We start from the raw sequence: 22119 nt of genomic DNA, 5'->3' as shown, positions 1-22119 counted from the left end.
CAAAATTACAGAAGTCCCAACATCTATCACACTATATTTTCTGCCAAAAGGTGACAAATTTAAAAACCACTGACAGTGCACTTTTATATAAAATAATTACAGTAAAATGTTTTGGTAGATTTTATTCACATTATTTTTTAAATCATAAGCAACATCATTAGCCATGAACTCAATATAGTCAAAATATATTTTTCTTTAAGGCACTACTTAGGATTTTATTTAAAGCACTTATTTTTATTTACACTCTAAGAATTGACAATAAATATAAACTTGACATCTAATGGTTGTCCTTCATTTGTAATCTTATATATTAACAGTGTAGCAAAGCCCTACAAATAAAAGGAATTAAACATAATCTTCCTGGAAGTATACAAGACACAGGTGAGGGAAGAAAACACCGAACAACAGTGCAAAGGGATTTTAATTCTTTAATGTTCCAATAACTCATTTGTGAATTCTTAAAGGAAGCCTAATCAGCTAATACTACAAAGCCTAGAGCACAAGGCATTGAAGTATTTTTATTCTATTGCTGTTTGCCAGAAAAAAACTTATACATTAATAACAGCAGCACAATTAAACATTTATCCTGAATTCACCCAGTGAATTAACAAAAAATAACCAACTTTCCAATTACCTCTGAGCACTGTGGTCCAAAAGAGTGAACCCTTAACTGGAGTCAAATGTTTCCCACTGCCCAAAAAATACAGCAGCACGGGAGTAATAATCACTTAATAAGAGACACACCGAGCCAGAAGCTACTAGTTTTACTAAAAGATTTCTCAGTCACTACAGGAGTCATTGGCTTTGTGATAATTTTCTTAGAGACAAGTGAATTAGTACCATGTTTAATATGATATACATATGTCTCTGATTAAACAAATACTATTTTGATCTCACTGAAATATACCTTAAAATTTACATAATTTCACCTTTTGAGAATGAAATAGCAAATAGAATTAAAAGTCCTATATAGAAGAGTTAAGGCCCTGCCTGACAACTGGCTCATTCCATTCTACACCAAATCCACTCACAGCTAGACGCCTTGTAAATGGATTTCTAAGTCTCACAACCATCGACCAAGCTGATGCAATCACTGAAACCGTCCAGACACTAAAACCCACTAACTAGTATCAAATAGTCCACTGCTGTTTTGAAAGTGTAGACCACTTAAAAAAAAAAAAAAGATTTAAAATATGGCAGTTCTTTGATATTTTTTAAAAAGAAATCAAAGTGGAAAGGAAATTGTCTATTTTATTTAGTACAACTATTTACCTTTATTATAACTATTGCATGTAAAGACAAAAGTCTTGAAAATTTATTCCAAAGCAATCAGTCCTCTACTGTTTTTAATACAGTTAAATTTATGACCAGTAGCATGGATGCTTTATGTGGGGTTCAGAAACACACCCTAAAAACTCCAAATGTAACAGATATCTGGCTCAGGAAGTTAGCAGTGACCCACCAGGACATGTGCTATGTTTGATGACTGACATCACAGGTAAGCAATGTATACCTGGGCTGTATACTTACTGTAGATCAGCTATGTATGTGAAAAACAGTTACCAAAGTTGTGATCCAGATATCCAAGTGAACAGCCAGCATGAGTCTATCCCACCACTTAACACATGGATGGTACAAAGATCCGAAGACACTAAATTTCACTTCAGATCTCTTTGCTACTCTATTGTCTACAAAGTAAGATAAAAAGCCCCAAAGGTAAATACAGAAATCTCTCTTCATTTGACACAATCAAAATCAGATTTGTATTCAGGTCATACATTTTGTATAGCCCTTGGATACTTCAAGTTACAGTAAACAATATGAGAAAGCTAGAAATAACAAAAATTAAGGAGTTTTTAAAATTAGGACTTCGTGAGTTAGGTAAAAGTAAATAAATATACAGTGCAAAAATAACCTTTCCTGAGAGCTGTGTTCTAGGGGAGAGGATGGCTGACCACAGTCTAGTCCCCTGGGGCTTCCCACAGTGTCGCAGAACATCAGTGCATGCCTGCAAATAGGCACATGTGCAGAGTCACGCATAAGCGCACACAACACAAAGGCATTCAACACGGAGAAACGCATTTTCTCTACTTTCTTCTGATTTATAAGCAATAATCTTCAGAAGATTCAACTTCTGAAACCTCAAAGGCTTAAGCATCTCCATAAAGATACAATGGTGCCAACTGAGGTTTGTATCACATGCTGCTGATGGTTTTGTTCATCTTTTCATAGCTTCTCTTAAAGTGGTTTCTTCCTACGCCACATTTTTAGGGGCCTGGCTAACCGATTTTATTAACCATCACAGAATTTCCCACCTCAAGGGTTTACTTGGGATAAAAACTGAGTAACATGTTCCAGCTGGCTTGAACCACCAGTAGTACATACACAAGTGTCCCAAGTGGCCCAATGGGACAGTCATGTACATGCCACAGTGGTTCAGAGCCACCCAGCAGCAAGACAGAATTATGGCCTCACTATGCACGTGTTAAAGGCAACTACAAAAATATAGAAAACTTTTTTCTCTCATACACAAAATTCACAAATTGTTTCATTTACAAATGTATAAATTTATTAGAAAAACATGCCTACTAAACTTTGGTATATTTTCATTTAAAGATGTATCATCTTCACTGCAAAAAAAAAAAAAGGTGGTATTTTTCTCTGGAAAAGCTATGTAGAGAAACAGATGGTGTTAACAGATTAACTAGCAACTCTACTACAGTTAAGGTTGTTTGTATTAGGAATACACCAAAACACAAGGAAACACAAAATACTGTTAGCATGCCTGGTCTAAGCTGTCTTTGAAAGCATACTTTTTCATGGTTATAACACTATTCCTTGAATGTATCCTTAGTTTTGAGATTGATCAAAGACAGCTTGTAGAAATCCCAGCCTATTACTCAATTAAAGGATCATCGTCGTCGTCTTGTAGTTGAAGTCGGGAAAAGGGGCGGGGTGCAGAGAGTCTATTCTGCATGAGTATTACGAGGCATGTGAGCGTGGTCAACACCAACAGCGCGCCAATGACAATCCCGATGGCTTCCGGGAGATGAATGCACCACTGGTCAACTAGTAAGCACTTGGTGTGCCCCAGGGTTCCATTATTAGGCTGTGGTTTTAACCCCAGGATGTGGCACATCATTGGGTAAATATCCACGATGTCCATGGTGCTCTGCTTGTAGCCTCTGTGAAAGGCAGGACCATGAGCAGCTAGAAATGGATGCATAGCAGGCAAAGAATTATCATAGCCATGGTCACCTACTGAGAAAAGAACAACATGGTGTTAGTAACATCAGTTACTAACAGGTTAGTAACCTCTTATTAAAGAACAGCTTGCTTCAGGAATAAGTACACTCACTTCATAAGTTGTATACAGCTTTATAAATTCATCCTAACTCCCATCCATTATGACAGGAGCCAGAGTTAAAAAATATGCCTTTCCTCCAGCTCAGCCGGGTTCCCTGTTTCACAGGCAATCCCTCTTCCCCTGGGTCTGACCTCAGATTGCTGACTCTACTTCTCAAGAGGATGTTCTCACCTCTCAGCCCTAACCCGAGAGACCACCTCCCAACTTCTACCACTGTCTGCAAAACTCAAACTGCAGAGCAGCAGTGATAGAAAGAACAGTGAGGCTGAGGGTCCTGCTGGCCCAGGGAGAGAAACCCCTGCCTCCTCCAGTGCTCCTGTGACAAGAACTAAAGGGCAGAACGCAAGACTGGCTGACAGCCAGCAAGCACCGCACTACGGGGGGCCAGATTCAGAGCTCCACACAACAGGTTCTGGTATTGAATGTGGAATGAAGGCAGATGACACCCACTTGGGACCCATGTAAAGATGTAACTCAGAGAAAAAGAGGATAAACAGGTCCCTGATGAACCTCCAATACCGAAGTCCCGATTTTTGGCTTTATTTTAACAAAAGCTGTCTTTTTGTATACCTCAGCTGCATTTAGTACATTCTCACTTTCATAATAAGTAAAGATAACTGCATGTGTATCGTGTTTGTTATTCTCTAATTGTATTTGAAATATTTCATAATAAAAATAACACGATTAATATGACAAAAAGAACAGGTATAATTCAATAATACAATATACATATACAAATAACAGAAAGAAAATGAGGAGGAAACTCCCACAGTATTTGTCTGTCTCTGTATTGAGGGATTATGGAATGCTTTTGTTCTCTTTCCTATATTTTATAGGTTTGCAACACTGAGTATATAAAATAACATAAAGATAAATGATATATAAACTCCACTAACTCTGAGTCTGTCTTATCTTTCACTGATGTAGTGGGGTGTACAAGCTCCAGCCCATGTTTGTGTAAACCAGTTCATGGGAGCAGTCTACTTCAACTCATATATGACAGCATGGCTGAGTAGCTCAGGCACCAGCTGGTCCACAACACCTAAAATATTTATTATCTGGCCCTTTGAGAAAAATGTGCTGATCCCTGCTATGGACTACAAAATGAGATTTAAAAAAAGTATTAAAACTGAAGGTAAATGCAGAAAAATTAGCTTCACTGGAGGAAGACCCATACATTTCTGTTTTAGCAGAAATGTTAGTAGGTCTATTTTGTTTACTGGTGGATTTTTTTGTTTACTTTCTGGTTCTTGCTCAGTGGTCTAAATATAGAAAATATAGGTCTAAATATAGGCGATCAAGGAAATGATTTTATCATTGGGGAAAGACTCAGGATTACAGATAAATTTTTAACACATAGCATAAAAGAAATTTGAGGTAGCTAATTTCCCTTTTTAGCTTGGCTTACTTCCCCTTTATTTTCTACAAATTAGGAGAAGCAATCTTGAAAATTACTGACAGTAACCACAGTATTAGTAAGGAAGCAAAACTATACTTTTAAGGTTACCCATCCTTATAATCTAAGAATGAAACTGTGGTTATTGCAGACTGCATTCAAATCCTAACAAGAGTAACCTATAATCCCGGGCAAATATATCTAAATCAAATTATCCTCCGAACAAAGCAATGTATGGTGGGTCCCCTAGGATACAACAGAAATACCCTAAATACTTACATTTTGATAATGATTTATTTCGTACAATTGTCCACCCTTCATCAGCAACCAAAACAATAGGCTGGATTCGATCATTATGTTGGTAATTAAATCTGTTAGGAATATCTTCTTTGAGATAAACATTCATGTGAGGGCTACAATTTTTTAGTTTGTCATAAACTTCTGTTATATCTATAAAAAAAGGAAAGACAGTTCAACTGACAAGGAAAAACACGCTGAACTGGAAATAAATTTTGGATAATGTCATCCATTAAAACACTTTTAATTCTTTTTTTTTTGGTACCGGGAATCGAACTCAGGACCTTGCACTTGCCAGGCATGTGCTTGTGCCACTGAGCTATATCCCTGGCCCACTTTTAATTCTTAAAACAACAGAGAATTATGTGATCATGTTTGGGATGGAGACACACAAACATATACCTTCCAAGCATTCACATACCTCATCACTTTTATAGGATGGGTATTACTTTCATACTGAACTTCTAAGTAAACAGAAACTAATTATGTATTACTACCAATTACTAATTCTATGATTGAACGAAAAGTATGTTTTACACTAAAGATCAAAGATTTTTTTTTAACACATTCCCACTGGCATGAACCACCAGCGGTACAGGCATGAGTATCCCATCGGGTGGCTTGAACAAAAGGGTGGCACGGAAGGATTGAATCACACAGGTACCACTGGTAGTTCAAGCCAGCAAGAATGCATCATGTTGAAAACAGAGTCTCCCACCAGGAAGACATGAATTACAGCCCTATTGTGAATGTCTTAAGGACATAAACTTCCTTTTTCCTTTAGTGTGGATAATTGAGAAATACAGTAAGATGCAGAGGAAAAATCACTTCAAACCTAATCCATACACCACCTGCTCACAGGTGTATACTGGGGGAGAGCACCAAAGTGAGCAGGTATATGGATCCCAGACCGCAAGGAGCCAGAGCACCATTTCTCCATACACCCTCCCTCCTTAGTCAGTGTACCACCCAGGTAGCAGTCACTCAGCTAAGTCCACTTACTTATTTTGGGAAGTATTGCAGCCACAGGGGTCAAATCTATGAGGCTGTAGTCTGAACGATCAATGCAGAGATCCAAGTTTATCAATCTGCTCTCAGAACACTGCGACATCCCGTGGTCACTTGTAATGATCACGTTGAGACTTTCCCACAACCCTGACATTTTGAGTTTCTGGACGAGGACACCGATGTGATCGTCAACTTCCTTCAACACCCGGGGCATGTTTTCTTTATCATCAGGTCCGTATTTGTGGCCACTGGCATCTGGTTCCTCCCAGTAGAGCGTGGCAAAAGTGACCGGTGGGTTGGAAGTGCTGAGCCATGCGGTGATGTTGTTTAGCCTCTCCTTAAAAGTTACCGAGGGGCTGTAATTCATAAAATAGGAAGGGGTGGTGTTGTGAATGCGGACGTCGGTGCCAGGCCACATAGCAGCAGCGCTCGACCTATTCTCCTGAAGCTGGTTTGTCACCCAGATGGGGACTGCCTCATTCCACCAGAAAGGGTCCTTGTCATTGGAGTCAGAAAAATATTTCTTTGTGACCGAGTCATACATAGAATTGGCTACGATGCCATGGCTTTCCTCATACAAGCCTGTCACGATGCTGTAGTGGTTTGGGAATGTTTTTGTGATAAAAACATTTTTAACATGTTCTACCAAGACACCTTCTTTAATAAAATTCTGGAGGTGAGGGAATTCGTAGTTCTGCAGATAGTCAGCTCTGAAGCCATCAAAGGACACCAGCAGCAACCTGGGCGGCAAACTATCGGAAGAGTTCCCTGTACAGCCAGTCACGAAGCCGGAAAACATGAGCAGCGCGAGGAAGGTCATCGTGAGCGTGCAGCAGGTCAGCGATCAGGGCTCCTAGACAGGAGACACAGCCGTAAGTAGTCATGCTGCTGTGTGTTCGTTAAGTTTCGGAAGTACAGCCAACAGAGGACAACAGAGGAGCAACGTTCACAAACTTTATATGCCAGCATTACCTACGTTAATTTAAAAAACAGACGTCACTTAAATAAGCTAAAGTCGGAGTAGATACAAATTCAATGTGTACTGGCCCCATTTCCTCCTCGTACATTCCTCACAATGAAAGGGAAAAGGGCCATTCCCTGCCCCCCATAAATACTCCTACATAGCTGCCCTGCTTGTCCACAGCAGCAGAAATTATTCTTTCAACTTAGAAAAAATGAAGAAAAACTGATTCTTCTGTATAAAATACAAATACCAAGTTTTCCGAGGCTCCAAGGAGACAGGTTATTTTTCTAGTTTACTGAATAGAACGCTATAGTTCCTTTGGCCCACAGACATAGTAGGTGGAAATCTGACTACATCAGCTCTACTGCAGTCCTTACTGAAAACCACTGGCAGAAAAAGAGGAATAATAAATAAAATGCAGCGGGGTACAAAGGCACATGCCCGTAAAGCTAGTACTCTGCAAAACTGAGGCAGGAACACTGCAAGCTCATGCCCAGCCTGGGCAATTTAGCAAAATGTGTATCAAAGTAAAAAATGAAAAATGGGGATACTGGATATGTAACTCAATGAGAAGGCCCTGGGTTCAGTCCCCAATACCCAAAGAAAAAACAAAAGAAAAAAAGGGAGACAGAGAAAGAAAGAAGGGAGGGAGGGAGGGAGGGAGAGAGGGAAGAGGGAAGGAAAGAAAGAAAGAAAGAAAGAAAGAAAGAAAGAAAGAAAGAAAGAAAGAAAGAAAGAAAGAAAGAAAGAAAAGAGAAGGAAGGAAGGAAGGAAAGGGAAGGAGGGAGGGAAGGAGAGAAGGAAGGAAGGAAGGAAGGCAGGCAGGCAGGCAGGCATAGGGCAAGAGAGACTCCACTTTTCTGTTTTTAACTCCATATTAAGAGAAGTCACTTAAGTTCACTTAAGCTGTAGTTGACCCCCAATTTTCACCCCTTGCCTTGGTTAGTTATCAACCCATTTAAAGGACAGCAGTCACAAAATGGGAATAGAACAAACAGGACAAATTGGGAAGCAGGCTAAAAGTTAAACTGCAATGGTCATTTGGAATTTGGCTGTCTGAAAGCTTTGGGGAAGAAGTAAACTTTGTGATAATTGTGTGACATTCTTATAGAATGAGAACCCAGGGCCTTCTCACTGAGTTACATATCCAGTATCCCCATTTTTCATTTTTTACTTTGATACACATCTTGCTAAATTGCCCAGGCAGAAATGAGGTAATGGTTACTAAGGAAACCTAAAATGTACTTCAGGTGAGACCCAGATTGGGGTGGACATCTTCTCTGGCTCCTGGTTAGAGAACTGTCCGTCAGATGGCTCAATAAAGCTTTATTCGTTCCTCCCTTTTCAGTTTCTTGTGAGTGCCTTTCTCACTGAACTCGCTTGCCGCATCAGAAGGAAGGCAGGCTGGTAGGCAGGCAGGCGGGCAGGCGGGCAGGTGGGAGGGTAGGATGGATGGATGGATGGATGGATGGATGGATGGATGGAAGGAAGGAAGGAAGGAAGGAAGGCAGGCAGGCAGGAGTTATTTGAGAAAAAGTCTCAACTCAGTCTCTACCTGCCCTAGTATTCACACGACAGTGACTAATAAGTCAGAGGGTCATGGATGCCACAGAGACTTCTGAAGAAATGCAACAGCTGTTGAAATAAATTTCATCATCTCCTCCCTCTTAAATTGCCATTTTGCTGTCCATGACTTAACTCTTAATAACCCAGGTTCAGAGGTGTTTCTAAATTGTTTGTTTTTTTTAAAAACAATTCACTGATTAAAAAACCATCACACTCCATCTTCTTTGTTCTCTAGAAAGATAGACTATATAGCCAGGTGCAATCATGCACCCATTCAATCCCAGCTCCTTGAGAGGCTGAGGCAGGAGGATCACAAACCCAAAAGTCAACCTGGGCAACATCATCAGGCCCTGTCCCAAAATAAAATAGAAAGGTCTTGGGGATACAGTACAATTGTGGAGTGGTTGCCTAGCATGCATGAGGCCCTGGCTTCAATTCCTGTAACACACATACACACACACACACACACACACACACACACACACGAGAGAGAGAGAGAGAGAGAGAGAGAGAGAGAGAGAGAGAGAGAGAGAGAGAGAGAGAAACGTGAGGCCGCACACTCTGAAGACACTGGGACTACAGCTGCAGCCCTGGGGCTGAACTGGTTCTGGCCCGGGGATTCTGATGAGCTCAGAGAACAGACATGTGAAGCCAGGCAAAGCTGCAACGGCCGTGGTCAGACTGAGGTGTAGGGGTTCACTATTTCAGAGTGAGAAGACGCCAGTGAGGTGCAGAGGTACACATCTTGGACAGCAGCCAGCTACCAACAGAATAATTACACTTGTAAGCCACTTACTGTGGATTCTTCTTTCTCGCAAGTACACCACAACTACCTAAAGGCAGAGGCTTTCCTCTTTTGATCTGTGGTGTGGTGGTCAGTCAGATACTTATGGATTGAAGCTGGGACCCCCTCTGAAAAACAGTGACTTCAAGTCCTGAAGACCAAAGACCAGAGTTTGTGAGGATCTTTGGGTCTGAAAAAACCTCTACCATTTAAATCAGAGATAGCAGCTTTCTGAGGGTGGGGCATGGAGCATCTGTCTCTGGTGCCATCCAAGAAACCAGAATAAGAATCCTAGTGAGCAGAAAAGAACTCACACAGACACAGCCAGACCACAGCCCAACAATCCCAGCTGTAAGAACCTAGGCAGGGCTACTTCCCTTTCATTCAGTGTGTCTGTGGCACAGTGTTTATGCACAACCTAAATCCTGCCTCAGTCATTTTTAACTGGGCTCAGTCAGACAACAACATTATGTCCTAGGTTTCAGTAATTCTGGAATTTCTGCAAAGGCAGGCAGGTCTCCATGAAAGCTTGGAGTGACCTGGGTGTGGTAATCTCAGATACTTAGGAGGCTGAGGCTGGAGGATGGCAAGTCAGAGGCCAAGCAGGGCAGTTTCATGAGACCCTATCTCAAAATAAAAATAAAAACGGCTGGGAATTTAGCTCAGTGCCCCTGAACACAGCTAGTTCCTCATACTCAAATATTTGATTTCATTAACAGAACAAATTTAAAACAGCAAGGAGGTGACAGTATCTTTTCAAGGGGAAAAAGCAGTTATAGATTTAATTTTAAAAAATTATTTACTTGCCTGGCTCTTTGCCTGAGTAACCATTCTACATTCCCACACAATCTCACTGCAAAAACCACTCTGCTGCCAAATCCAATCGGATGTACGTCAGAATGCGTACGTCATCACGCTCCCAAACCTTTCCCTTTCCTTAGTTTTCCGACCCTTTCAAACCACTTCCCATTCTCTTGGGCCAGGGAGCTCTCCATCAGCTGCCAGGCCAGCTGCCCTGCCTCGGGTCATCTAATACATTTGGGGACACGCAAGAATCAGCGGAGAAGCTAGGTCAAAGCAGAGTCGTCCAGCCTGTACATCTGAGAGACTCAGATGCAGTTCTCCCTAGTGCAAGTCAGGAACCTGTTCCACAGCAGCCCCTCCTGCTGCCATGTGCTCCTCGGGTCAGGTCCTCAACAGCTCTCCAGGGCTATGCACCTTTTTACCCGCTCTCCTATCTTCGTCACCTTCCCCTTTCTTACCCGACACCCACTGCCAACTTAATCTTCCTCACCACAGCTGTCAAGATACTTTCCTAAAAAATAAATGTAAAGAGTTGGGTGTGGTGGCACACACCTGTAATCCCAGCACTCGGGAGGCTGAGGCAGGAGGATTGTTTATAGTCCGAGACCAACCTGGGCTACAAAGTGAGCTCAAGGTCAGCCTGAACTGCATAGTGAGACCCTGTCTCAAAAAGACAAAAACAAATATAAATAAATAAGTAAAAAGTTCAAAGGAACCCCTTCCTACACAAAAAGTCCAGATACCTCAGTCTAGCATGTGAGCCCTGCCAGAACTCAGATCCAACCTGCCTGGAAATTGCTGTGAGAGGTACAGAAATAACTGCTAGCCTTTGTGTTCATTCACCATATCTCAATGTAACAATGACATGTAAAACAGTATTATCATTAATCTTGAGAACCTATAGGTGGCCTATTATAGCTCTTCCACAAGAGTTTGTGTTTCTAGAACATCCTAAAATTACTTTCTAAACATGAAGTGTTGCTCAGACACTTTTAGGTCATTTTTAAAAAAGTCATCCAACAAATATCTAATATAACTAAATATATAACACAAAAATATATGCACATGTCATGTATCAGGAGAAATAAATGCTTTATATTTTTCAAATATCTAATACTCAAGACAGGGCATAAATAATCAAAATAATGAATCAGACAAGTAAAACACATGCTTTACACTTAAATCAACTTTGTTCTACAACATCAAGGCTTCTTTGTAACATGGTCCTCAAGATTCATACACTGTATTTTTTTTTTAAGAACTAAACGTTTAGGGGGCTGGGGATTTAGCTCAGCGACACAGCGCCTGCCCGGCAAGCGCAAGGTCATGAATTCCATCCCCAGTACCGGAAAAAAAAACCAACAACAAAAAAGAACTAAACGTTTAGAGGAATTACTACAAATGGGACATCACAGGATGTCAACCATTTTTCCAATAAAGTAACCTCCAGGAGAAAGGGGGTGCGGAGACAATTCAACCAATGGTGCAAGGACAACTAGGGATCCACCTGCAAAACCAGAGTACCCAACTCCTAACACACATAACAATTAGCTTAAAAGTGACCACAGATCTAAATTGAGAATGACAGCTATAAAGCTCTTAGAGGAAAAGACAGGATCAACTCTTTTTTTTTTTTTTCCCCCCGGTACCGGGAATCAAACTCACAATGTTGCGCTTGCCAGGCAGGCGCTGTGCCGCTGAGCTAAATCCCCAGCCCCACAGAATCAACTCTTCACAACCCTGGAACAGACAAAACCTTCTTGTAGATACCACATCAAAACCACAATTAAAAAAAAGAGAGCAATAAATTGGATTTAATCCAAAAAAAGATTTGCGCTTCAAAGGATGCCATCAAGCAAATGTAAAGACAACTTAAGAATTAGAAAATACCTGCAAATTACCTGTTAAGGGAATTGTATGTAGAATAAATAAAGGACTGTTGTAATTCAGTCATAATCAAATAATCAGGTTGTGATAATCAATTTCCTCTTTTCCCTCTAGTTACAGGGCTGCTGTTTTGGGGGCGGGGGTAATCTATACCATGACAGGCAGAAGAACGTTACTGTGAAACTAAAATAAATTATGAATAATTTAGTCTAATCTCCTTTTACATACGATGCTCAATTCCAGTGACTGGTTGAGCTCAGAAAGCAATCAGCTCTTACTAAATTCATGCCCTCAGTAAGCCGGGCAATAATCCTCAAACTAGTAACAGAACTCCACTTGCCAGAATATCTGCCTCTTTTGTTAGCAGTGCCAGGATCTAAAACCACCACATTCTGCTTCATTCTAACAGCTACTGTTAAACTATACATCACCAACCAGTGAAAAATTCTCAAGTACTTTTAAACAATGAAAATGAAGCTTTAAGGAATGAAACTGTTAAAAATATGGGGAGAAATTCTGTCATTTTTCACACCAAAACATGCAATGTATCTCCCTCCAATTCAAGGGGCAGAACACCCCCATCTCCTCTGGAACGTCTTTCCTGCTGGGATATGCTGCATGTCAGCTCTCACTGGCATTCACAGCCCATGTGAGACCACGGGAAGTCTCAAAAGGATATGGTGCACAGCGCCTGCCCGGCAAACCCAAAGTCCTGAGTTCGATCCCCGGTGCTCCACCCAAAAAAGGAAGAAAGGATATGGTGAAAGACATTTGTCACTATTAGCATGTCACCTGCTCTGTAGTACAATGAAGTTCCTAAATGGCTTCAAAATAACATTGAACATAAAGACAACTTATATGTTCACCTAAGATTATGCTCCGAGAATCGCTCCCTGAAAAACATTCTCACGTTAAAAGTTCAGGATTTTGAATTGTTCTCCAATTTTCGAAACAAAATTTTCGAGCACCTTCCAAGCAGTTCCACTTACTTGACTTTCTACATAATAAGGTACCCCTCTCCATGTAATCCTTGTGTTTCCATCAGAACTTCTTGCAAATTTTATTTTGTAACTAAAAGGAGAGAGAAGGAACAAGTGAGGCGAGAAGAACTCTCAAGCTCTTAGTATCCTTAAAACATTTTGAAGCAATCCGTAAAAAAAAGGAAGACGTGAACGACAGTACCGAAAGCAGCGGTTGATTTCCTCCAGGAACTGGGGCTCCCCCCAGGTCGCCTGGGGGTTCACCAAAGCCCGAGCTGGGCGTGGTGACCTGCGCACCTGTCTATCGCCCCGCAGGATCCCGGACACAGTCTCCAACCGGTCTCTGCACTTCCCCGCCCCAACCAGGACGCTATTCGTTTACTGGACTGTTGGGACTAGGGAAGGAAGCGTTGTTCGTACAGGGCTTAACCCTGTGTCCGGCCATAAAAAGCCCTTAAGCGGTATAGCTCACTCTCTGGCCCGCTTGCGTCCTAGAAAATCGGTTTTACATATAATTATCGAATCACATATACTTCACTAACCTAAGCTCCGCTACTCAGGCAGGTGCAGCCCGGCAGGAGCCAGGAGAGTCACCGCAAACCCAAGGTCCGGGCCACCGACCCCGCCTCCACCCCGCACCGCGGTCCGCCGCACCCTGTAACCCCTGACCCCGTGACCTCCGACCCCTCCCGCGTCCGCCCGGCCTCTCTCCTCCGGTACCCTCGGACGTGACCACTGGCGCACCGGAACGCGGGTGCCCAGCAGGACACGGCCCGGGCCTCACCATCTCCGTTTCCGTAAAACTCCCGTGGAACGGGGAGGATGACCTTCCCTTCGAAAAGCTCGGCCCGCAAGCTCGGCGCCCACTCATGCGGCGCCTGCGGATGCCCGGAGGCGCGGGAGACCCTTGCGAGGGGGCGAGGCCGGCTCCTCCGGTGGCGCCTGCGCAGTCGCACACGCGCGCCTGGGTCACAGCCGCCCGGGGTCTTACGCTGCCCTGGGCGCCTCAACTATGCGCAGCCGCGGGGTGCCAGGGTCTACGAGTCTGAGACGCTTCCTCCTATTGGATATCGGAGACGGCATCGGATGTAACTCCATTGCTGATTGGTTAGACTTACATACCCCTGGAGACAGGTGCCCTAGCGAAGCTGAATCGCACGGAGGAGGAAAAACGCGTCCTGTCTCGCCCCACGCCTCGTTCTTAGCTCTAGGTTAGGTGCTCTTAGGGGGCCTGGAACCCGATGAGTTCCTAAAGTCCTTGACAGGGGGCAAGCTGAAGTCGTTCTCACTCCTCGCATTCTCTATGGTGCGCCCCAGATTAGGGTCCTGCAGGGTCCCAGGCCAAGACTAGATCTCCAGAGAAGCAGGTGTCGACGGCAGCCAGGACGTCCCAGCTGCTTACTCACCTTCACCAGGAAAGTAGTTTTTCCTTCTGTCTGCTGTCCTCGGCCATTCGTCCATAAACCTGTTGGTCCAGCATTGCTTGTGGACAAAACGGTGGTTGCCCAGTTGCAAAACCCCAATAAAGGCCAGCTAAGATTTCAAGTTAAATGTTCTATAATTTTGTCTTTTTACACAGACGAGAGACAAACCCTTTTCTTATTAGATATGTATGTTGGCTATGCTCCTGTCTTTCATAGGAAGATTGGTCCAACATTTGGATAACAGAACTCTATAAACTTAGCAGAAAGACGCCTTACCAAACACAGGCGGATCTGCTTACACTTGTGCTGATCGGGCACAGTTGGTTAAGCGAGAATAGGATGTTTTCTGGATCTGCATCGCCAAACACAGAACCTGGCATAGAAGTACTAGTAAATCATTATTTAACTTAATGGAGTGCTTCAAGGTGCTCCAGGCTTGTTGCACCCTGCCTCTCCATCTCCCCACCATTAAAGTGCAAGTTCCGGGAGAATATTTTCTTTCTTGTTCACTATCTTCCACAGATGCTCAAAAAAGTCTAACTCAATGAATAAGAACCTTGGCCATAGGCAGTATCCTCAGATGTTGTCTTAGCCACTTTCTCCATTGCTGGAACAAAAGGAGGAGAGGTTTGTTCAGGCTCACGATTGAAAAGTTTCAGTCCATAGCTTAAATACAGAAATGGCATGGAGAAAGGACCTAGGGCAAGGAAAGCTGCTCACATCATGGTGACCAGGAAACAGAAAAGAATGAAGGAGCAGGGGAGAGAGCTATACCCTTTCAGGTTCTACCTCCAGTGTGACCTGCCTCTCCCAATCAGGCCCCACCTCCTAATAGCAAATCACCTGTAGCGAAATCCTCCTACAAAAGTCGTTTCTCTGAGCCTGGGAGGCTCTTAAGGGGCATCTAAATATAAACCATAACAACTGTTAAGGCCTTAATAGCTGTAAACCCATTACCTGGATATGTACCCTGTAGTAGCAGACCTTAGATAGCAAAATCTTAGGTTGGGTCCTTTGGTCTGAGCTTGAGAGTAGTTTGTTTTTTGGAGGGATCCTTTTGAGACAGGGTCTCGCTATGTGGTTCAGGCTTCCCTTGAGCTCACTTTGTAGCCCAGGCTGGCCTCTAACTCACAACGACTCTCCTGCCTCAGCCTCCAGAGTGCTGGGATTACAGGCATGTGCTACCATGCCCAGCAAGATTATGGAGGCATCTGGGGAGACAATAGGGACTAGAATTAGTCTATTGGCTATTAGTTTGTGACTTGATCAGTTAATTCCAGAGTCAAGACTTGCCTGTTCATTGGTGAACTGAGGCATCTTAGATCCAAGGGCTGTGAGACTGAAGGGATGGTGGAGGCAGATGGAGAACACTACGAAGCAGTGCTGAGCAGGATTTAATATTAACCAATGGGCTTTTCATGTTTACTTGTGAGTTGTCCAAGGCCTAGACCCCTTGTCTGGAGATGAGCGGTGGACTTATAGTAAGTAAACCACTAGTCCCAACTGACTGAGGTCTGTAGTGGCCAGTGAAGCAAAGGACAAGACAAGGTCACAGCTAAGGATACCTGGCTCCAGCCTCAATTAACTAGATAAAGACTATAGCTGCAGGTATCTCACTCCTGGGTGGAGACCTTCCCGGAGATAACATAGTTCTCCTAACTTAACACGTCTTACTTAGAGAAGCCCTTGAGCGATTCCCAACTTTCTTCAGTATTCACCTCCCTTGTTTTGAAAACTAAATAAACAGGGGCTGCCCAGAGAAGATCTTTGTCTTAGCCCCCAGAGAATCTCAGATTTTGTCTCCTGGAGTCCTAAAATCATACCGCTGGATTCATTTATTTAAGCCTTCACCATCCCTTCATTTGGGAGATTATGGGCCTGATCAGTCCAACTAAGGAATAATAATATTAAGGTGATAGGAGGCCATTAGTTCAATCCTAAATCTTCCCAGGACTGAATTTGAATAGTCTGCCTCTCCTTAGTGGAATGGTCTCTGGAAATGGTCCCCACCTATTTGAGAATTGATTTCCTCATCTGCACAACAGAACCTGTTACAGTGCCAGCCTCTTAGGATTCCTGTGAAATGAGGTAAAGCAAGTTCAGTTGTAAGCACAGTATTTGACCATGTAAGTGTTAGCAGTTATCCTCATTCTGACCCAAACAATGCTCTCCAGTTTGAACATAGGGTAAGACCAAGCTCCAAGAAAATTTATGTAAAATCCAGTTTAGCGGAAGTTACATTTTTTTGGCATTTAGGGAATATGAGTATTCTGTTTATTCACTCACTAGTGGCATGATTGCTTAAAGAGTAGACAAAATTGACTGCCACATCAGTGACACATGCAGTGAAGACAGCAGCTGGCTGGTCATCAGAGTATTTCCTGTACACACTGCCATTACCTATGTGGCTGGGTCAGACCAGGGAGTCCCATGCAGTCTGGTCACCTACCTGTATAAGCTTAAGTGGTCAGACACACAGGGACAAAATGACACCAGACTTCCATTTTCCCCAAAACATGCATAATTTCAACTGTCATTGAAATCTGTTTCAAGTGGATATGAGGAATAAGGATATTTGTGGCCTTGTGAATCATAGACTCCAGAAGAGCGAGGCAGACTTCAGGCCTAGTTGAATTAGCAACTCAGTTTTGAGTGTGTGCTGAATTCTTTCTAGCTTTCCACTCAGCTCTTAATACTACTGTTGACTTCTTGTTCCTTTAGTGGTAAAGATAACTACCAGTGGCAACAGGAACCACATCCACTGTGTGAGAGAAGTGACTTGCAGGGTTTGTTTTTTTTCCCCTCTCTCTTAACCTCCAGCAACCAAGCCACCACCCGCTTGGTTACTTTGGCTAGAGTAGTCACTGGCCTAAATATAATCCAGCAAAGAATATGACATTACCAATAATTGCATCCACACGCTGCTGAGCAATGGCCGAGTGTTTTTTCCCAAACACAAAGATTTTCCTAGATGGGAATCAGGTACAGGAGGTGTGGGGCTGCCTACACAAAGTCCACTAGAGTCCCTCTAGAAATTTATGACAAAATGGAACAGCAAAATTCACATTTCTAATGTGATTTTTAGATAAAAATATTGTCTTGTTTAGGTAGACAAAGTAATAGCTTTCACTGACAGTGTTCCTTCAACTCAGCTTTTGAAAAGGGAACTTCATATAGAGAGGCTTCAAGCCCATTTTGCCTTAGAGACTGAAATGAGAAACAATAGCCTGAATATGTTCCTTACAAATGAATGAACAGACTTGGTACATTCACTCAAACTAGCCCCCCCCCCCTCTAGTCTTTGTCTCCACAGAAATGTCAGATTTGGAAGCAGAGATAGTTTCTTTTCCTCCCACAAACTAGCCTAAGATTTGGTATTTGTTCTTTAAAAATATTTTAACATTTCTATCTTGTTTTCAAAGTTAAAGACCTACCTTTCAATGCAGCTATTTCTCTCTGAAACTCCTCCTTGTGACATATTGTTGGCAGGAGTTAGGTCAGAAGTTAGAATTTACAGGAAAAAGGTTTCAGAACAAAAGCCACGCCCTGCCCAAAGAAAAACAATTCCTTCCCACTGCTCACTTGTAATTAAACAACCGCAAAACTGAAACTAAAGAATTTCAAATCACGAGGAACATATTTTAAACTTCACTTATTAATATATATTAGATGTGAAGAAAACGTAATGAAGGCTTCATCTTACATATACAAGGGGAATGGACCTTATGAATCCTAGCACGTCGATGATTTTGAAAGTTTGAAACTCCCCACTTACCCTATTTTCAGCAAGATTACGTTTGAATAATTGCAATTGAGACTGAGATTACACTACTTTTAAATACTGTTCAAATGATCCTGTATAAGCCACCATGTATTATTTCCTATTACACATTCTTCAGTCTAAGAGAACTTTTTTCAAACTAAAGAGAAAGAAACAGTACAAAAATTTTTTCTGAGGCTCTTTTATGTGGACCAGGGCAAAGTGCTGACTTTTTCAAAGGATTCAAAAATAAGTAAGATTCTGCCCCTGCCCTCAGGAGACTTTAATCTAGAGGGCTAAAAGTGGAGAGTGTCACTGGGTGCTTTGTCCTGCCCAGATCCACTCCTCCTCCTCCCTGGGTTCCTTGGGGAGAACACCTACCTTCCCTCTTGGTCTGTGTGGTCAAATGGGCTGGCCTTAACAGCTCACCTCCTCTGCAGGTGGACTCCTTCAGTGTCATCTGTCCTGCTTTGTCTTAAACATGGTTTTTTTTAATGTCAAAACAGAAAAGTCACCAGCACATTGGAGCGAGCTGGTCACTCTAATTTAAGACTCTGCTCTTTTGGGTGCTGAGACCCACATTCTAGCCATACAGCTTATTAAGACCATGGTGTGGCTCTTACCTTGTACCCAAGATTTCCCATTAATTTCATATTGGCTTTGAGCTGTGCGGGATGGCTGTTTCAGGCTAACTTCTGCCTGAACATAGCTGTCCTTTGTTTTATGCCAGGAGCTAAACTGGCTGGGCCAGCCTAGACGGACCTCTCAGGAACGTAACCTGCCTCAGTTAAGCTGAGGACCAGGTTAGTTATGCAACTGGCCTTGTTAGACATGTGTAGTCTGCTCCAGGTACCAGAGCATTAGGTATTGCAATCCTTTCTAACATCTAATTAAAATAAAAGATACGTGTTTTCCATGGCACCATTTCCTAGAGATAAACAGAAGGCTGTACAAAAGGGATTAGCAGTACCTTCATGGGGTTATGCTTCCTGGAGGTAAAAACATACCCCCAAAATGGGGCATTTTAATAAGTGGAACTCTTCACAGAAGACGATGGCTAGAAAATCACAGGGCTGGAGGGCAGCAGAGCGCTCAGAGCAGTTGATTCATGCATCTTATGCGGGCCTGGGCCACACTCTAACAGACTCTGCAGACTCAGAACCAGTCAGAGGACACGAAATTCTGTAAAATATTTGGTTAGAAGAGAAGTCAGAATCTGTGTTCTGCCCCCAAGGAAAGGATTCAGGGAAAAAGAGATGGATTTCTGGCCCCTTTTCCAGGAGCCTGTGGATTCTGACCTCACCGTTGCTGTTTGGGGGGACAGTGGAATCCTTAGCAACTCTGTCCTTGCCGCTGAGCTCAGGTCCCCAAATCACACCAGGATCACGGTCTCCAACCCCTCCCTGCTTTCTAACCTCAGGCTTTGATGTTCTTCCAGGTCACCTGCTGTGGTTCAGCTTCTTGGAATCACCACACTACTCACCAGAACCAGTATCCCCTCACTGTCCCCTCCTGTCCCTCTGACACAGATCTCGGGCATTCTCCTCTCATCGTGCCAGCTCGCTGCCATCCCTGGATTTTCACCAGTGTCACCTACAGGTTTGCAAAAACTCCGGTGACTCCTCAACCTCGTATTGCTCTCCCACATTTTCCTGACATCCAGCATCCTTCCTCTGAGATTCCCAGGGAGCACCCACACCCATTTGGAGCCCTCAGGGAGTCCCAGAGGTTTGCATGGAAGCTCTCCTGTACTCTTCTTCAAGGGCTGCCATAGCAGAGCCCCATGACCTGGGTGGTTCTAAACACAGAAACTTATTTTCTCTTCTGAGGGCCTTGCTGCTTGGCTTGCACATGTCACCTGCTCCTTGTATCTGCCCCAGTCTTCCCTCTGTGAGTGCTTGTGCTCTACTCTCTTTATAAAAACAGCAGTCATGTTACACAAGGCCCTGCTCATATGACCTGGTTGTGATTTAAAGGCCTCCTGAATGACCCTATCTGCAGTGCAGTCACACTCTGAGAAACCGAGGCTTAGGACTTCTATGTAAGAATTGGAGATGTAACGAGTGACACCAGCAATTCAGACGGTTGGCTTGTCCTCTTGTCAGAAAGGTCCACCCACTTGCAGATGCGACCCCTGCCGCCCAGGTCCTGTGCTTGACAGCCAGTGTCCATGCATGGGTTACAAGCTTGCTGTGAAATCCACCCGCCTTGCCTGGTAACCAACCTTTGTGCTAGAGACATCCCTGGATGCCTAACTCCACAGCCTATCTTCCGGCTTGGCCATCTTGCAATGCGGATAACTTGATTTGCTTCTTAACTCCTCAAGGAGTGCCTCTTCTCCTTCCCCGACCCTGGCTGCCACCTCCCCAGCCCTTTGCTTTCTTCCCTGCTCCCCCTTGTCTGGGCAAAGCTCTCAGGAGTCACATCCCAGGGTTCAGCTGTGCACATGGTCTCGCATCGCCTGCTCATCATCATCTGACCCGAATCTTTTTCAGGCCTTTGCTCCCCCAAGACACCGCCCCACACATCCTGTTTGGCAGACTGGCCTCCTCCTTATTATTTCTCCTTATGTCTCAAAGTCATGAAGCTCATTCCTGCTTCAGAGTCTGCACCTAACCTGGCTGTACCCGGAATCGTTCTCCATGCAGAGCTCCAAAGGCTCACTGTCCGTACTCATGGGATCTCTGCTAAACAGAAATGGCTTTGGGGGGGTGGGGTGGGGAATAAACTCATACAAACATCAAATAACTTCAAATTAATAACTTCAAATTTGAGAAAGCTGTGATTTTGCAAAAATGAAATTATAGGGACTAAAGGTACTCTAATTAATTTTGTTTTTTTAAGGAAGAACTCCATTTAGGGTACCTTCTATAGATGGTCCACTCTTCTGTTTAATCGTATTAATTATGAGTTCTGCCAAAAGTAGTCATGCAGCTAGGCAATGAGTTCATCCCTTCAAGATTCTATTGTTTCCCCTGTTGAATGGGAACTTTGCTGTACCATCCTCATCAAGCTGTGTGACACACAGGACTTGCTCAAAGGACAGAACCCTTGGAGAAAACACTGAGCAAGCTGGAGGAGTGGAACATGCCCTAGCTGGTCAGGGTATTCTGTGCCTCTTAGAACCACGGCATCACTGTGCAGGTCATTATGACAGCTTTGCTGGAATCTCTTTCAAAGTCCAACTCTGCTTTCCTCTATTCCCTTATTTTTAGTTTGTGTCTCCTACCTTCCCTCTGGAAGAAGGCGAAATTTCACATAAATATACTTGAAAACATCACTCACTCTGTGAACTTGGGTCATGCTTTTAAACATTAATTTAGAAATTCAATGACACTTCAGGATGTATTTTATGAACCTTTTCTTTGCAGCCACTAGTTTGAGGATGGCTGGAGTCAGTTTGCAAATAAAGAATGCAAATAAAGAAGTGGAACACATTAAAATACCCCTCAACAGGGGGATGTGGTGGCACATGCCTGTAATCCCAGCACTTGGGAGGCTGAGGTAGGAGGACTGTTGTGAGTTTGAGACCAGCCTTGGCTACAAAGTGAGCTCAAATCCAGCCTGAACTGCATAGCAAGACCCTGTCTCAAAAAAAAAAAAAGACAAATAAAAAAAAAATACCCCTGGATGTGGGTTCATTCTCTGTTGCCTCACCCTCCACACCCCTCCCACCTCCAGACACTTCTTTTTTTCTTTCTGATTTCTTAATATGTCCAAAATGCACTTGGAAAGAACCTAAAAATCCTTCTTCCTTAAGAATGGTGCAATGTATGCAATGATTATTTCTGAGGACATGTAAGGTCCTGAATGACTAAAGAAAGTGAAAGCCAAAAAAGGACCTCAAAGGTGATGGACTTGGACTCTGCACTTTAGATGTAA

General features: G+C 43.2%; 1 protein-coding gene across 6 annotated transcripts; it reads right to left on the bottom strand.

Annotated features, from left to right (window-relative positions):
* Window positions 1-218: 218 nt before the first annotated feature.
* Enpp4 (ectonucleotide pyrophosphatase/phosphodiesterase 4 (putative)) lies at window positions 219-17985 on the bottom strand. Of its 6 annotated transcripts, XM_005389842.2 has the most exons (6): window positions 17912-17985; window positions 14460-15084; window positions 13063-13144; window positions 6063-6921; window positions 5043-5213; window positions 219-3261 (listed from the first exon to the last, which is right to left on the bottom strand). In XM_005389842.2, exons 4-6 carry the CDS (start codon window positions 6886-6888, stop codon window positions 2897-2899), a joined length of 1362 nt encoding a protein of 453 aa, XP_005389899.1. In that variant the 5' UTR covers window positions 6889-6921; window positions 13063-13144; window positions 14460-15084; window positions 17912-17985; the 3' UTR covers window positions 219-2896. The 6 variants fall into 6 exon arrangements, with proteins under 6 accessions (XP_005389899.1, XP_005389897.1, XP_005389898.1 ...); XM_005389840.2 differs by lacking the exons at window positions 14460-15084; window positions 17912-17985 and adding an exon at window positions 13838-14079; XM_005389841.2 differs by lacking the exons at window positions 14460-15084; window positions 17912-17985 and adding an exon at window positions 13596-13702.
* Between the last annotated feature and the right edge of the window lie 4134 nt (window positions 17986-22119).

Source organism: Chinchilla lanigera, unplaced genomic scaffold, assembly GCF_000276665.1.
Source record: "Chinchilla lanigera isolate Chin_1 unplaced genomic scaffold, ChiLan1.0 scaffold00036, whole genome shotgun sequence".
NCBI classification, from domain to species: Eukaryota; Metazoa; Chordata; class Mammalia; order Rodentia; family Chinchillidae; genus Chinchilla; species Chinchilla lanigera.
This window is presented reverse-complemented; position numbering and strand designations above follow the sequence as displayed.

What these genes read in the sequence shown, in the direction of transcription:
- Enpp4 (XM_005389842.2), bottom strand. Translation starts at nt 6,888, where the DNA reads ATGACCTTCCTCGCGCTGCTCATGTTTTCCGGCTTCGTGACTGGCTGT. An exon ending in TGCAATACTTCCCAAAATAA is followed by an intron (nt 5,214 to 6,062) that starts GTAAGTGGACTT and finishes CTTTTTTTATAG; the next exon opens with ATATAACAGAAGTTTATGAC. An exon ending in AAATAAATCATTATCAAAAT is followed by an intron (nt 3,262 to 5,042) that starts GTAAGTATTTAG and finishes TTCTTTTCTCAG; the next exon opens with TAGGTGACCATGGCTATGAT.